This window comes from Drosophila ananassae, chromosome 3L (genome assembly GCF_017639315.1).
Source record: "Drosophila ananassae strain 14024-0371.13 chromosome 3L, ASM1763931v2, whole genome shotgun sequence".
In the NCBI taxonomy this organism is placed as follows: Eukaryota; Metazoa; Arthropoda; class Insecta; order Diptera; family Drosophilidae; genus Drosophila; species Drosophila ananassae.
Window position 1 is genome coordinate 10,801,847 of NC_057929.1, and position 16,888 is coordinate 10,818,734.

General features: G+C 40.0%; 3 protein-coding genes across 12 annotated transcripts in view; all 3 read left to right on the plus strand.

Annotated features, from left to right (window-relative positions):
• The first annotated feature begins 4,233 nt into the window (after positions 1-4,233).
• Positions 4,234-16,888, plus strand: part of LOC6496082 (mucin-19) — a 34,630-nt gene continuing 21,975 nt past the window's right edge. The window contains exons 1-2 of one of the 4 annotated variants that reach the window (XM_044715424.1): positions 4,234-4,524; positions 5,975-6,342. In XM_044715424.1, the coding sequence (XP_044571359.1) occupies positions 6,234-6,342 (109 nt within the window). In that variant the 5' untranslated portion in view covers positions 4,234-4,524; positions 5,975-6,233. Of the gene's footprint in view, positions 6,343-16,888 lie in introns of all 4 variants that reach the window. The other 3 variants (XM_044715422.1, XM_044715423.1, XM_001960146.4) reach the window with 3 other exon arrangements.
• Positions 9,227-9,739, plus strand: LOC6502575 (chromobox protein homolog 3). Its single transcript, XM_001960143.4, has one exon. It carries the CDS (start codon positions 9,343-9,345, stop codon positions 9,577-9,579), a length of 237 nt encoding a protein of 78 aa, XP_001960179.1. The 5' UTR covers positions 9,227-9,342; the 3' UTR covers positions 9,580-9,739.
• Positions 9,889-15,877, plus strand: LOC6508048 (M-phase phosphoprotein 8). Of its 7 annotated transcripts, none has more exons than XR_004309851.2 (5): positions 9,891-10,235; positions 10,416-11,541; positions 11,687-12,225; positions 12,280-12,508; positions 15,389-15,877. XR_004309851.2 is itself a non-coding variant. In XM_032450241.2 (4 exons), exons 1-3 carry the CDS (start codon positions 9,940-9,942, stop codon positions 12,206-12,208), a joined length of 1,938 nt encoding a protein of 645 aa, XP_032306132.1. In that variant the 5' UTR covers positions 9,889-9,939; the 3' UTR covers positions 12,209-12,225; positions 15,389-15,877. The 7 variants fall into 7 exon arrangements, 3 of the variants coding, with proteins under 3 accessions (XP_032306132.1, XP_032306131.1, XP_001960180.2); XR_004309852.2 differs by having other exon boundaries at positions 12,297-12,508; XR_006507239.1 differs by having other exon boundaries at positions 12,297-12,476.

Genomic DNA, 16,888 nt, shown 5'->3' on the forward strand with positions numbered 1-16,888 from the left:
CTGTAATCCTAGATGTCCCATACCCAGATTTGAGCCAAGCTAATTGCCGAGGAAGCAGAGCAAACTTCAAAAATCTGATACCATGCCAGCTGGGTGGGTTCCATCATTAGAAAACAAAAGCCGGAGGAGGAGCAGAAGGAGCACCTGGCATTTGGGCAACGACACTAAGCATATGCCTCATGTGGACGGCCTGGAATTTAATTATCCTGGCTGAAATGGTGTCACTTGAGAACTTGGCAATTAGACACATATTGATTGGAGCTACCAAGCAAACAAATATTCAAATTAAATCCTCCCAGAGATTCCTACTCGAATATGTACGTTGTGGTCCAATCGAAATAATGTCCTTCGTCGCAAAAGTGGCACTCGATTCGATTGCGTTTTGGCTGGTGGAAGAATAAACCAAGTTTAGAGAACTAAGAGGAGGCTCTTTAAATAAACGAAACAGCCCACGCATGCTCGAATTGCTATTTTGGATTTGTCCCTAGAAAAAACCCGCATCCGGCCAAGTGGCATGTGCCGCCCGGCCACTCAACGCGGAGACCAGCGCAGGATTCTTTCTCTAGCTGAGTAAATAGTAAAAAGGACGTTCGCCCGAATTGTCACATTCGTTCGGTTAACTGAATGGGGCAGCCGCAAAGATTAAACTCGGCCCCGATTTATGCATTTGTCAACCGACCGAACAAAGGCTTTTTCAGGAATTTTTATAAGAATGCCAAAAGTCGCCTAGAATCCTATTGTTTGGCTTCTTTGTTTTTAAGACTCTAAGAGCTTGGTCAAAGACCTCAAGGTTTTTAACAAATTACATACTCTTAAAATGTATAATTTGAATTTTATACAAAAGATCCTAATTAGTTGTAAAAAATATATATATTTAAAAGTTTTAATTCTGACTAATGTAACTTTAACAAATTGTCAGACATTTCAGAGCTTTAATCTATCAAGAAATCTCTCGAAAAGTTTCAATAAGTCCCTTGGCTTAAAGAAAGGTCAGCCAAGAGCCATTTTATTAGAATTTTTTGAACCTAAAGTCATTGAAGCGTTTTTTCTGTTTATTCAAAATTGGGGGCACTTCAGACTCCAGAGTTTAGAACCAAACTGGCACTTCTAATTAATTTCAACATCCAATGAAAGTTCTTATTTCCCCCAAAATGCTGGTCGGGAAAGCCTGTGGCCTAAAAAACGAATGGCGTCGAAATGGCGAACTTTTGAGCTCTGATCAAATAATTCTTTTTTTCGTTTCGTTGATTTTATTTGTTTGCTGTTGCCCGGCGAACCCTTTTCAATCAAATTAGCCATAGTCAGCGGAGCAATTTCGTCATTTCAGATGATTTCAGAGGGATTTCTCGCTGGGATTAGGGTTAGGGAAGTATAGCTCGAAGTGTTAGATTGACAGCTGGTATGCAACTATTGATTATATTTATCTACACCTTATTCTAGGCCTTATTCAAGACTTTAATATTAAATTCTTTCAACTTTTGTGGCTCCAGGAAACTTTTCAGACAACATGACCACAGAAGTCGTAAAGCAAATATGGGACATATGGTTAAAAGTTTACCCTTTAAGCGTATTTTTAGAGCTCTTTGAATGTCGTATAGTAAAATGAGGGTAAAACGCAACAATTTTTGCCATCCGTTTTCTTTTCCATAGAAATTTTCAGATGGCCTGACATTGTTGCCGCAACGTGAAGAACAAACAACAGAAATTGCGCTGACAACTTTTGGCTAAATCATGGACTCCTCATTTATCAGCGGGAAAATGCGGTCAAAAATGAGAAGGAGCCTTCATTTATGGCTTTCCTTCGGCAGCTGCAGTGGAGAACACTTTCGAAATTACGTCGGACTCGACCCCACAATAACAACTCAGAAACTTTGAAACTTCTAAGCCAACATTTGAGGCGTCCAGTGTCGAAGAAGAAAGTTGAGCTGGGTTGAGTGTTGTTCTTGCTCTTGATTTTGCTTCCGTTTCCGGTCCCTTGGATGCAAAATAATGACGAATCGCCAACTGAATTGTGCCTTAAGTACGTGTCTGTGGTAAACCCTCATGAATCTCTCCGTTGTTTGAATTTTCTCGTATTTAAAGTTATGACATTTCAATGGTTCACATGTGTTTTTCGGCAACATCACGTTTTATCGACATTTTAACAAGGCATGGAAATGTGAATATTCTTGCTTTTGTGGTTTCACATTTCGAACGTTTTTATTCCCTAGACCCTCCTATGATTTTTACCAAACGTGTGCAACACAGAGATTCCTTGTTGTTTTCATTAAGATTTTTCTTCCAAAACTTAATCCCAAGCATAAAAACGTATACTTAAAATAAGTTAAGTAGAATATGCTTCATAATATGCAGGTTAAAGAATGTAATAACCAAATTTCAGCTAACCAAATTTAAATATCAAATTTCAAAGGAAAATAAAACAAAAAGGAAAGTTGTCCCTAACCACAAGTGAATTTTAAGCTTCCAACTTTTGTTCTAAAATATATTTTTTCCAGTCGACTGCACGGCTGCGGTTCTCACATATATATTTTTTTGGGCAAAAGGCTAGAGTTCAAGTTGACTCTAAAAGTAATAAATAAAACCTAGAGAGCTCGTGGAGTGCTGCCAAATAATAACAAAGGCAAATTTCGAGTAAATCCCAGCAAGGTCAAAAACTCACAAGATGATCCCATTAATAATTTAAGCCAGCTTCAAAAACGAAGAGAGAGTTGATAAGAAAGTCGGATAACTGACACAATAATGTCAACGGCAAAGTATTTTCTTACATATTTTCGCTGAGAATGGGTTCTGTGCGCTCGGCGATTGTGAAATTGCGCGAAAATTGTGTTGTCAGTGGCAGCTGCTGGCTTCTGCGAATAGATTAAAAATATCAAAAGCAGCCGACAGAACAAATAGACTGGCACTTGGCATATTGCTTACTTTGGAGGCTACAGGTGGACGGACAGCTGGGTTGCCAGCTTACGTACCATCTGTATATGCTTCACATTCTTTCAGGATCTGACTTCAGGCGATTACATACGCACCCAACTTACTGCACAGTTGTCGCTGTCACATCGCATCATTTGCATATTTGCAGTCTCGTTGTGTTGCGCTTATATCACGTATACGCAGTGTTGGCCCCTACAATCGATGCCCGTGCCCGGAAGGCACTTTCACCCTTTCTCTTAGTGCTAGTCCAACCCCGTTAACCCCCTTCGATTGCCACACTTGGTCGCATGCCAATCTTGGCAGGATTCCCTACCACCCTACCACAGTCCACACCCTGTACGCGTCGCAACAATAAAGCTTTATGGCAGGGCAGGAGAACATCTATCGTCAATGAAAGGTTTCACTCCTCGCATCGCTGGGCTGTTTGGCTTTGTAATTTATTTGCTCTGCTCGAGATTTGACTTAAAGTGGGTAAAACCGCACGATTTGGGCCATGACATATGATATGGGGAAATCGACCTAATTTGCAAGGACTCTCAGCTTGGCCCAAATTAGGTCTGATAAGTCAATCGACCCGAAGCGGTACACGTTTGTTTGGGATAACTTGGAATTCTAACTTGATGCTGGAGTTTATAATTGATTAATTGGTTTCTAACTTTAGGAATTAAATCTTAAAGTTTAGTTTCTAAATTTATTTTGACTCTTTATGCGTCATTTTCTGAATCTGCAACCAGTTTCTTTAAACCTCTGAGCTTGCTTATTTTTTCTTTTAAATAATAACGACAGTGGAGCTTTCCTCTTAAGCTTTTGCTGGTTTCGGCCAAGTCTTGCTTTTAGCCAAGTCAGTAAAATAAAGCTTGAAGTAAAATCCAGCAGAGGGCTCTCCATGTAAACTGGTTCGTTGTACGAAATAAAAATTAAATGAGTTTTTTGCCGCAAAGTAATTTGAACGTGAATATTATTTCCATTTAAAAGGAGTGAATGGCAAAACACTTTGTAGTATATGCTTTTGTTTTTATATTTTTATTATTGTCAAAAAAAATACTTATAATTAATGTTTTTCCAAAAATTTTTATTAATTATATAATATTAGGTATTTAAAAGTCTCTCTATGGTAAGAAAGATTTCTGGAAAGTTAGTACTTTCTAAAGTACTATAAGATTCTGATAACAATTTTCAGAAGGCTTACAGCACCTGTAACATTAGGATACTTATAGAAATACCTTCCTAGAAAAAAATTTTACCCAAAAATGAACCACTGAATCACGTCTTCAAGACCAACTCCCAATGCTCATTTCTGGCTTAAAAGTCTCTTGGCCTAATGTAGACGACAACAGCTGCCACGCGCTCGCGCTTAGACAGCCGCTTACCGCTTACGCTCGCTCTTGCTCTCCGGCAGTGAGCGGCTCTCGACAAGTGTCTTGGCTTAAAACGTGTTTTAGCCATCGCTCCGGCTTTGGCCGCCTTCGGTGCCATTCTTCAGTTCCATTCGAAACGCGTCTCCGTTTGGTTGTTGCCGCCGGTTGGTCCGGTCGCCGTGCTGATCATTTTGGCCAAGTGAATGTTTTTCAATTGTAACCAAAACAATACCGTCAAGTGGGTGATATGTAAGTGAGCCGTGTGGACTATCCATCTCTGTCTATCCGGTCAAATGCCTCTCTTTCTCTGCAGGGAGCAAGTGCGTTAAAGACATTTGCCGTCAGGCGGGATTCGATTTGAATTTCGGTGTTCGGTCAACGCTTTTCGGGATAATCGTCTTTTTGTCTTTACGTATGCAAAGCGCGTAATTTTGCATTACCGTTGTCTCGTCGCCGCGTCATAAAAAAGTGACCGCGACACCGCCCCATACCCCCCTTCCCGCCTAATCTTTCTGGAAATAAGAAACATCGCCCACCTCCCCCCAAATCAATTGTGGAAAATTTCACTTTGGATCGAAAGCCTTTTTAATTTTTTTGCATGGATTATCGTGAAACAAAGCTCTAGTGTGCGTACCGGATCTAGACCCAGTGCACTCGTTTTCCCCAAACCGCGAATTAATTTACCATCCGCCTAAGCATATGGTAGCATTGAGATTCTTGAGTGTTGAATTAACATAAAGCTTTACCCCCCGGCTGGCCTCCAATTAGAAACTGCCATAAATGCATAAGAACTGTGCGGCAAAGTTATTTCAAAGACTTCATAAAGAATTATTAATTTTTTAATTACGTGAAGCCAAGGTCATTGGCTGATAAAATGCAATATTTTCCAGAAGTTTTCCCTCTCACCTGCCCAAGCCACTGAAACAACAAAAGACAAGTAGAAATTACAGCCACAAACTAATCAAAGAAAAAATCACATAAAAAATTAAAAAAATTTTATATTTAAGAAAAAAACAGCCAATGCAAACATACAAAAAAGTGAACCTCCAGCCCAAGATATATTATATGCTTTCGTGTTTATATAGCAAAGACAGATTCAAGGTGAATGTTGCCATTATTTTTTGACAGAGCGCTCGAGAGCAACAAGTGAAAATTTATTGGGAAGTTTTTTGTTCGCGTGCTGGAGGAGCACAAAAAAAACAAACGAAACTTGGCAAAACCACCGCGGAATAAATGTCATTAAAAAGTATAAACATTCAAAAACAGTTTAAGATGTACAAATAAATAATCAATGACTAATTGGGGTAAAAAAAAAATAAATAAAAACTTGCGGTCTGTCGGTAGAGAGATTTCCAGAAAGATTTATATCACGTACATTTGTTTTAAAAATTTCTAAGAATACCTTCTTATCATTGGATCAGGAGTTCTGTACCATGTAGAAAAAAAACCTTTTAACGCCGGCGAACATACCAATGTCATTAACCATTTTGAGAACTTAGCCTACTCACACACAATTCTAGTTATCCATCATACGCACCGTTGGCGTTTTAGCCTTGAACTTTTCCATTTAGAAGAGCGAACAAATAAGCGCTGAAAAAGCCAACAAAGAGAAAGAAATCACATTATTATTAATTATATTTTAACGGTAAGCGGGCTGTTCGCTAAATGTTTTGAATGCCTTTCAGTAGAAACCCGTCCGACAGCATCACAAAAAAATACAAAATTCCCCCGTCTTGACTAAAAAGTTTTGTCAGCAAATTTATCCAAAAAATAAAAGCCAAAAACAACAAAATGCAAATACTGGACAACAAATAATTTATCGATAATTTACAAAACGCTAAAAGCAAAACAAAAAGCTAAAAAAACATATATTAATAAGAAACCAGTCAAATTGCAAATTACAAACCAACAACCATTTTGGATAAGGTTTTTACGAGAGTAACGAAAATGTCTGGCAAGATGAAGCCGGCGTCGCTGGTACGCAGACGCAGCAGCTTCTTTTTCTTCGTCACCATCTGCTGCGGCTTCTTCGGCTCGGAGTTCGTCAGCGCACAAGGTGAGTGAGTTTTACATATGATTTTTATTTTACGATGTTTATGCAGCACAAGAAAACAAAAAACTTAATTTAACTCATATTCATATTCTCTGACATTTGTGTTTATCTCTGGGCACAATTTTTGGTTTCATTAAGAGCTGCGATGCTGAAGAAATCCGAAAACCCAGAGCCAAGAAATACCCAAAAAAATCTCGTCTGATTCACTCCATGCTAATTTATCTCGATTGTGGCGACGATGGCGGCTCTTTTAAGCCGTGGGATCGTTTTCTCGGTGTACTTTACAAGCCGGAACTCTCCGAAGGTCTGAAATCAAAAGAACGACAACCGTAAATGCGTGTTTAAAATTAAAATCTTCAAATTAAAGCTAACTTGGTGCTGGATTGTCACGAAAAATGAAACGGATGCTTAGTAATAAAGCTCAAGAAAAAACAAAAACACGTCCGAAACTTCCGGAGAATTAGTAGATGACGGCTAACAGTGAAAGATCTAACCAAAAAGTGCCACTGATGTCAAAAAATGTTCAGACAAATAGATATTTGACCAACTGTCAGTCTCCAATTTGGTTGCACCTGCAGTTGATTTTTGTTTCAGCCCCTCGGGGCACTCAGTATTTTGCCTGGCAAATGTTGACGGTTTTTGGCCTTTTTGGGCAACCTTTTTACGACTGCTTCTGCACCGACTCGGCATGACTGGGTTATTTCCCTCAAGTGTCTGGCTGGTGTGTGTTAAAATGTCAGTAAATGTCAATAAACATTTAGTCGTCTGCAAGACCTGCGCAAATATTGGGTTAACTGTTCGAAAGTTAAAGGGAATCGATGTTAAAAGAGTTCTTGGCACAGATATCCTAAGTGGTTCTGCGATAAAATCGCCTTACATCTTGAGTCACTAAACCTGCGAAAGTGTCACGGCGATTGACATAATATCTTAATCTCTCCGGGGGACTCATTTCAATTAATTAGCACCAAAGGCACATTCAAGGAGTACAAAGGTTCGGAAAAAACAAACAAATTAAAACAAAATCTATTACATAAGACATCAATAGGCAACCTTTCTATTGGCCAGTGGATGCGCAATCCGAAACCAAATATTTTGAGACCTTATAAAAAAACCGGTGAGTGAGACAAAAGCAGAGTTAATAAAATTAACTTGCTAATGAAGCGATGATCACACCGTACGCAGCGAAGCACCATTTCTATGGAGCTATATCGCCATGGAACTCACATATATATATATTAACTTAAATCATTTCATGGCAGAAATCAAGAAATACAACTTATGGAAATCCGCTAGCAGCATTTTTGTATGCAGAAAAATTTTTGTCGCGCGTGTTGGGGGCACAAAACAACAAACAGCAGAATGGGAAAACAAGTTTCGAGTTTCTGGCGGTCCACTATGCAAATTAAACACTAAATACTAAATATATACACATGTATGCAGATGTATCTTTCGGTTATTTTGTAATATGGCGATGAAAACGAAAGTGAAGCCGGGCTTGACTTTGAAAGCTCAGACCCCCGAAAGGCCCTTCAGCGCTGCCCTTGTTGTCGTCAATTTCACTTTTATTCCGCCATGTACCGAGTTGTTAACTCTATCGAATTAAAATAAATTCGCCGCCACTGCCGTTGCGCCGAAAGAAAGTGAAAGAAATGTACGAGTATGTGCACATGGCGAAGTTGCGGCACAAGTTTTGCGCTCGAAATCATAACAGTAACGGCAACAGGTTGGCTGACTTTTACGATCCGACATATTCAACTCGAATTTTTTTGTAACTCCAATAAAATTCAATCCAAATCGTTCTTAGCAATTCCAACTTTATAAACTGAAAATAGACTTTTATTAAACTAAAAGTTTATGATTAAATAAAGCTTTTAAACTTATCCTTTCTCGTTTTTGGGGTTTTGCCTGTACAAGAGCATAAATACAAATTCAAATCCGAAAGCATGTTGGGTCCAAAATCTCTACACTTTTTTCAAACTGTCACACAGTCGTAACGTTGCTTTTCTCCTCTGAACTGGCCGGCCAAACGTGACGCATTTCTTCGGGTTTATTTCAATGAATAAATCTCCTGCCCAGATGCACACTCTGTAAAAATAATTGCTTCGTTAGATACATATACTCGTGTAATTTGGCATTTTCTGTGCGCCATAATGATGAGAAACATGCCAATGACATTGTTGTCCGATTCGCCTCGAACATTATTGCAGTGAAAATCCAAGGCACTAAAATTTGCATAGACAATGTGCGATTTTTGTGGCCTGAAAAGAAAAGCAAAGTTTTAGCCGATGGCCAATTAAAATACATTCCCATTTCCACAGAGCTCAGATATTATTTCCGCTCAGGTTACTTGCACTCGACAGTAAAACACGTTTTTGGCCATTGGCGAAACATAAAAGTAAAACAAAAACAGGTGCAATACCAGCCTGGCCAGCGGCCTTTTATATAATGGTCAACTTTGTATGAAAAGGAGCAATGTCTTGAAAATAGTTAATAGGCATTGCTAACATTCTTCAGTCAGTCCTACTCCAATAGATGTTTTTGCGACAATTTTGCTAGATCAAGTTCCTTGATCTCTGGATTTCCACTCCAAAAACTCAAAAATTCGACTAGCTGCTTGTAAAAACCATTTAAACCGAATTCCGGTATTTTTGGCAGTTATAATAGGAGCTTTTGAACTTATGGTGTGTAACCACTGATTAAATATCGATATATGTAGGAATATATATAGATAGATTTATTTATCGTAGTTAAAATTCTGTATTTTAAAAGACATTATTGATGAGTTTTTCTCAATTATAACTTTTTAACATTTATAACTATAAATATTTTTAAAAAACTTATAATATTTTTAAACAGATTTAAAAATAGTAAATCAATCATTAATGATCCGATCGATATATCATATAAACATTTGGCCACCACTAGCAGTCAAAACTTTATTATCCGTAAACATATATAGAATCTGTGCTTTCCATTCATGAAAAAAGGTTATCCTCTGGAAAAATGAAACCAAACTCCAGGGCAAATAAAAACAATGGATCGGAGTCCAATGAGTTTGTTGTAGAAAAAATCATTGGAAAGCGCTTTGTACGTGGTCATCCACAAGTTCTGGTAAAATGGGTTGGATTTCCAATATGTGAAAGCACATGGGAACCCATGGTGAACATGGGAAACTGTATGAGACTCTTAGCCGACTTTGAGGCTCAACTTTTCGAGAGGGCCAACGCCCGTCAAGAATAGGCTACTATCAAAAGCCTTTTTATCTCCGAATGATGAAGTTTCAAAAATGTTTTAGCCAAATGCGCGGACCTTACATGTACATATTCACTTAAAATTTAAGCCTTAATGTATAAAATTAAAACTATTTATGCCAATAAAGGTATCTTGTTTGTTCCTAAAACTTCTACTGTAGTTTTTTTTTTTGGAAATTGAATCTTTGATACACTTTTTGGGATAATTGAAAAATGAAAAACGATAAAGATGAAAAAGATCTTTAAGATTCGATAGTTTTTTACGACAGTCCATCTCTAGCGTCGCTGTGCTTTCTTTTTTGGATGCGTGGCAGGACCATAGTACATTTGTGATAAAATTATTGTATGTATGATGTTGAGTGATTTTTTTAAGCCCACAACCGGGAAACGTAGGACTCAGGACTCTGGGAGAAGCATTCCCTCCAATCATATCCCAACCCATAATGGAAGTCAGCCTGTGGAGTTTTTTGTGGAGAAAGTCCTTGGGAAGCGATTCTTGGGTGGACGTCCTCAAGTTCTGGTTCAATGGGTGGGCTTTCCGCGGTCGGAAACCACCTGGGAACCAATGGATAACATGAAAGACTGTGCGGTGCATGTTGCCAACTTTGAGACAACGCTTTTTGCACAGTCAAATGGAAAACAAAGGCAAGCTACCAATTTGAAACGACAATTATCTGTTAGATATTTGCATTATAAGAGAGGTCCACCCCTAATGCCTACACATTTAGTGAGTTGGCAGCCCCCTCCCACGATAGAAGCATTCCGCCATTTTTGTGTTTTTGTTTTCTCTTGTTTCCATTTCATATGCCGGTGAAAAACAATCAGAGGTGGCGTGTATAGAAGGTTTACTGTTCGTTTTTCGGAAAGGTCCAACGCCAAGATGTCCCAAGCCCCAGGCAGCAGTAGTAAACCCACTGAGACTTGGAGCGCCGTAGAGTTTGTGGTTGAGAAGATATGTGGAAAGCGCTTCAATTGCGGACGTCCCGAGCTTCTGGTAAAATGGATGGGATTCCCAGAACAAGATAACTCTTGGGAGCCCCTGGAGAACTTGGGCAACTGCATACAAATGGTCTGCGACTTCGAGGCGGAACTTTTCACCAAAACCTGCGGCAAAAGTTTAACGGTGGCCATTCCCAGGGATGTTCTAAACTTATCGCCGAAGCCCCCCATGGCTACAAGGTCCACATTTATGGCCAATGCCAAGACTTCGAAACGTAAGCTCGAATCCCCAAAAAAAAGACGTCAGTCATCGGCGAGCAGCAGTATTTCCAGCCAACCTGCAGCGAAAAATTCGAGCTCCAAAAGCCAGACAAGGAGTGCTCCACCACTTTCAGTGTCATTACTGAATGATTTGGACTTGAGCGAGCAGAGTGACGATGAAGTTCTTGTATCTACCCTGCAGATGCTGCCGCCACTAAAGCCACCAGAGTCGGATAATCTGCGGAATTCAGTTCCAGTGAAGGAAAGTTTAGAAAAAGAGAGGGAAACCTCTCCTAGGGAGAGAAACCTTTCTAGCTCCTCCTCATCATCGTGTTTGTTGTCTTCAACCGGATCAGAATCGGATTCTACCCAGACGTCCAAAACCTCTAATACTTCTAACGTGTCCAACACATCAATGACTCGTCAAGCGTCTCTGGCTCCCCCTCCTACATCGAAGTGCCTTCCCCCAACTGAGAAGTCTCCATCGCCGACCAAATTACTTCCATCTTCCCCCAAAACGGAAAAAGCAGAAGGCGATTTGCTAAGTTCGCTGAAAATGAAGGCTCGTCAGTGGGATAGGTCGAATCGGGTGGTCAAGATGGGTGGATTTTTAGAAGCCGGAATGTTTAAGCCAGTAAACGACGTAACGAACGAAGCTGTGAAAATAGAACCCCCATCTCCGTCGATACGAGCGCAAAAAAATGCATTTTTAATTCCGAAAGAAGAGCCCATTGGTTCAACATTGATGCGCGTAAGAATAAAATACTTCCAAGGAAATCAAACTAGTAGCTTAGTTTATAAACATAAAAAAAAAAAAAATCAAACGAGCAACGATTTGATTTTCTTGTTTTTTAAAGTTTTTTCTTAAAAAGATACTAAAGTCGTAGATTCCTCAGGAACAGGTACATGGCGAACCGTCTAAGCACGTGCAGTGGCCAAAGAATTTGAAGAATCCTATGCACCGGAGAATGAGTTATGCTATGATGAAAGAGGAAGTGGCGTCACCTGACGTCTCCCAGACCAAAAACGAAGTCCAGAAACGCCGGAGGGTGACTATTGGTCCCGGAAACTATAAAGTTAAAATTGAACCGCCAAGTCCAGCAACGCCGGCAATGCCCGTATCCACAAGCAGGTCCATCAGAATTAATAGCAGCTCTGGCAGTTCCAGGAGAAGCCCATCAAGGCCCGCTTGGAAGATGTCCCCGTCGAAAAAGGCTACGGTCTATGGCCTCAAACGAGGGTTGCCGTTGGACAAAGTCTTCCACCGCTTTCGTGTGAAAGATAAAACGTTTCTTATCGTCTTGTGGAAGGGTTGTTCGCAGCCGGACGCAGTGCTTCTGGACGAGATACAAGACATTTACCCTTTACAAGTTATTCAGTATTTTGAGGGCCTGAAGCTGCGATATGACGCTCTATAATGATGGTGCTAGTACTGGTGAGTTGTGGCAGCAGTTTCTTTTGGCCCTGTGCCCATAACCTTAAACGCAAGCTTCCGCTCCCGGGCAGCTTCTTCTTCATAACTTTACAGTTCGACGCTCGCAATATTTGAGCCATGAGCCATGAAAACTTCACGTTGCCTTCGGGTCAAGATAAATGCCATCGAAAAACGAAAAACAGAAATGAAAACGAAGCATCATCCGGTCGGTGGAGCTGCTATGTTGGATTCGTTTCCCTGTACATGCACCTGTACATATCTGCATTTTCCTCTTCGCTTCTCCGTAAATCACTGATAATTTCAATGCTAGACATATGACAAATTGCTTCGTTGTATCTAGGTGCACTTAGAACAAGCTTTTTAAGAGATTTATGACTGTATATTTAAAGATTTATGCATGATTTCAGCCTGTATTGTAAGGGAGATCTATTTATAATTATGTGGACATACGTGTTAGTTCTCTTCGGCATCACCTTCTTCAGTCATTTTAGATTCCACGCTCAAGATCGGCTTGCGAAAATTATGAGACTCCGGACTTTGGTTTTTGGTTTCCATTTGGCTTATCTGGCCCATCTGTTGACAGCTGCCTCGCTTTGAACTCGGCGCCCGGCAACGTACCCAATCTTAGTCATGTACGCTCAGCTAGACCGGGCCAACTCCCTCGCAAAAGTTGTGGGCGTTGTTTAAGAGGCTCCGCGGTTCATTCAACTCGAAGAGAGCGCGGAGAATGAAGTCAGCAACCCAAATTGTGATTCTGTACAGATGCAGTCGGCTGCCTTAATGGCGTATCTTGTGGCTTCAACCTTCAATCAGGCCTAGGTACTGATGCACTAGCAGGGAACCCAACCCGAACACGCACACCCGGCGAGAGGCAGACACATCTTTGTGGAGCACACGCTAACGCCACCAAGTGGACGCCGCTAATGTGTCCATTTAGTTGGGGATTGCGCAATTTCAATGTCATTTGTAAGCTGTTTAATGATTGCACTTCTCAGCAATTCGCGCAGCTGAATTTTATGGCAGAGATGATAATTTAGTTTCATGGATTTATACTCGGATTTGCATTCGGATTCAGTCTTGTTTTATGGTTAATTTAATTAGTTGTTAGGTGCCGGTAAATTATTTTATGACGTTATAAATGACTTACAGCTAATTTAAGTTTTTATTTAAATTAATTTCAAATTTTTATGGTATAGGTCAGCCAGCGACACGAAGTTGGGCGAGTGGCTATTAAACCACCGTAAATCTCAGAGGGGAAACATTAAGCTGCTCTACTTTTTTAATTTAAAAACTAGGCGTTTTGGCAGTTCGGGGTGTTAAGCTGAAAGTAATTTTTTGGAATCTGTAAGACAATGATTTGATTTCTCGAAAGTGATTTAATCTTTACATAGGTGGGTAGGGCGTGTTTCCACTCATAGCTTTCCACTCATGGTGTAGCTCCAGTGGTCTAGTCTATTATTATTTTCCATTATTGCTGTGCAATTTACTCATTTTACCTTCCTGATTTCTGGGTTGCCTTCGACTTTGCCGTTCATTGATTTATGTGTGTTTAAATTAGCCGTCCATGGCATTTGCTATAATTTCAGTTTGCTGGAACATGTTTTTCCACCCATTGCGGTTGCTGCTGCATATGTGATGGCTTTCGAGGAGTGGTCTGAGTCTGGGTCTGGCAAATAGGGAAAGGGAAAAGGAAATTTCCATAAATTGCCATCATTAATTACCGGCAACCTTACCAAAAATATTCAAATAAGCTATCAAATGTCATATCCATCGGCAACATTTTTAATTTCCATCCATCAAGATACCAAAAACATTGTTAATTTCCTGATTATGAAATATTTTGTAATCATACTGTTGTTTTGTTGCTTTTATCAACCAAAAAATTTGCATTTAATTTGTGCCACTGCGAGGCAACAATGCTGGCAGAAAGACTGGCTTCATATGTGATAATTTTCTCGCTCGTTTGACCATTTTTGGCTGTAGATGTAATTACGCCCAAGGCAGCAGCAACAGCAACTACCAACAGGCAACCTCATTTATGACGCTTTGCATATGGTAAACAACAAATCAGAAAGATACTTGTACAAAATGTGTTTTCTACGTTGGTGGTGTTGGCTTGTTGCTGTAATGCAATTTGTTTAACGCTTCGTTTATTACCAAAAACAGCCAGCGAACGCATTTCTTGATGTTGCTGTTGCAGTTTGTGGTTGGCTGCGGCCAGCAGCAACATTTTGGAACTAGTCGTAGGTTGGGGGGGCAGATACAATAATTTAATATGCAGTCATATTCGGTGTTTCCCCTGGATCCTCCTCAACAGGCTTTCCATGATTTTCCCGGCAGTGCCTCATCATTCGCCTTCGTCCAATGTCCATGCCTATGCTCATGCCCGTTTCTCTTTTATATTTTTTTTTCTTTTCAAAGAGTGGGTGTGTTTTCTTGACTGGGCTTATTTATGATTTTGTTTGACAGTTTAATATATCTGGTTGTTTGTTGGCACGAGTCACAATCTGCCGCCGCTAGCTGCCATCTCTGTTGTGTGTGAGCTTTGGGCCTCTGGGTTAGGGGTTATTGGAACAGCAATTATATGTAGTTAGGTGGCCCGTTGTGGCTGCAATTGCCGCGTTATTTGTTACAGCAACAACAGCTGCTGGAGATGCGGTTAGATTGCCCAACGTCGGTTGGTGCTATATCGGTTTACAATTGGGCTGGCTCCATTACAAAGGTTGATTGATTGTTGATGGATAGTTATCATGTGGTTACAGGCTTAGTGATACTAGGGCAATAACTGGCGGGGAAGTGAATTAGGCAATTCTGGGCTAGAAACCTTTTCCTTAACAATGACCTCCTAAACTAGTTAATTTTTACTTTCTTTCTAACCAAGTGCATCATCAGCCCCAACGACCTTGCTTTGTTCCATTCAAGCTTTTATTTGTTCCGACTTTATGTGTTAACCACGCCCCAAAGAACCGAACCTGCCCCAGCGGGCCGCCCCAGTCTTCTCTTTATGTTAATTTCACGCCCGTTAATATAATTAAACTTGCTTTTGTTTACGCTTTTTTATGTGTGTGCTCTTGTTGTTGTTTGTAGTGCAACATTCAAATTAGTTTATACAGCAATGTAGAGTTTATTTTTCATATCGTTTTCCTTTGTTTCTTCTTTCCAGGTACGTACATGGCCTGGCTTTGGCTCCAAACAAAAAAGTTCTCATCATAAATCAAATAAAATACAACACCAGCTGGCAACGGGACGGGACGCTACGAAGTTCAGGGTCAACGCATTTTTATTGAGACCTTTGGCGGTAAACTCCAATGGATGAATTAACTAATTTTGTTTCTTTATTTTTTGTTATCTTTTGTTTCATTATTCTATTGGACGGCAGATCCCTCCATATAGTAACCAGCTAGAGAAGCTGTCATATCTTGATCTATAGTACTGGATGCTTGATAAGATTGAGTCCATCATTATGAAATACGATATTTTTCTTTTTTTAAACTTTGAATGTCAATCAAAAGTTCTTAGAACGAAGGAATTTTGTATCGAGTTTCGATATCTGATATTTTGTAAGAAATTTAACGATGAAGCACGTGTATTTTATGTTTTTTCCACCGAATATTCATTTTCAGTGTTCGAAATAAAGTTTAAATATAACCAATATCACATTCTAGCCACACCAAAGTGAACTTCCATTGAATTTGTTAGATCACTTGGCTTAAATGTCAATGGGTGGTGGTGGTGGTGGTAAGACCAAAATCGAACTATAGACCAGCTAGCTAGGTCGGTTGGTTGGTTGGTAGTCTCAGCAAAAGTTGTTGACATTTTTGTTTGACTTTTTTGAATTATTTGCCAGCATCGCCCCACAAACTGTTGCAATTATCGTGCATTGGTATTTCTTTTGTGGCTCTTTCTGGGTGTGTTCTGTGCCAGAGGAATGAGGCAAGGAGGAGAGGCCAGCGTCTGGCGGAGACTCCATTGATAAAAATGAGTTTTATATGTTAATTTTGGCCAGCTACACTGCATTCTTTCGATTGGATTGCACTTGTGGTTGGAAAGTGGGCGCTTTTCAGGTGGGAGGAATGCTTTGAGTCACTTAATTGTTGTCGGATGGGAACGGTTCAAGTAAATTCTTTGTAAGGCATTTACAGTAATCGAGGAATAATTAAGGAGGGTAAGGATTAAGCTTAAATTACGAATACATTTTGGCTAATTAAAGTCTCCTCTGATCGCTGACTTGGCTCTTTTCTTCATCGAGTATATAAGACTCTATAATTTGAGCTCTGCTTTGTAGGTTTTTTTTCTTATTGGTATCTACACCTACGATTTCCGCATTTGTACAGAAATGCGTCTACCCTTTTTCCCCCATTTTCCTCTGCTTATGCAGACTTGGCAGAAATGTTTAGGCCATGACTCAGAGAGAAAAAGCTGAGTATGGCAAGACTTGAAGTCTATGCCGATGTTGCCACGCCCATCGAAGTGCATTGAACGCATTTACTTTTTGCTGCCTCGCTTCGCACTCGATTTTCCATGCACATTTTCGCTTTTCTTTTTAATTGGGATTTCTGGTGTCTGTTTTCCTTACTCCCGACTCCGAATCAAGCTTTTCCTCGCTACAAAGTGTAAGTCTCTGTCAGTCTGTTGGTTTTTTTTTTTTTTGCATTTGCCTCGT

Coding starts and splice junctions, on each gene's coding strand:
- LOC6508048 (XM_032450240.2), top strand. CDS start 9,940: ATGATGTTGAGTGATTTTTTTAAGCCCACAACCGGGAAACGTAGGACT. Junction 10,236..10,415: donor CAGTCAAATGGAAAACAAAG/GCAAGCTACCAA, acceptor AAAAACAATCAG/AGGTGGCGTGTATAGAAGGT. Junction 11,542..11,686: donor TTGGTTCAACATTGATGCGC/GTAAGAATAAAA, acceptor TAGATTCCTCAG/GAACAGGTACATGGCGAACC.
- LOC6502575 (XM_001960143.4), top strand. CDS start 9,343: ATGAAACCAAACTCCAGGGCAAATAAAAACAATGGATCGGAGTCCAAT.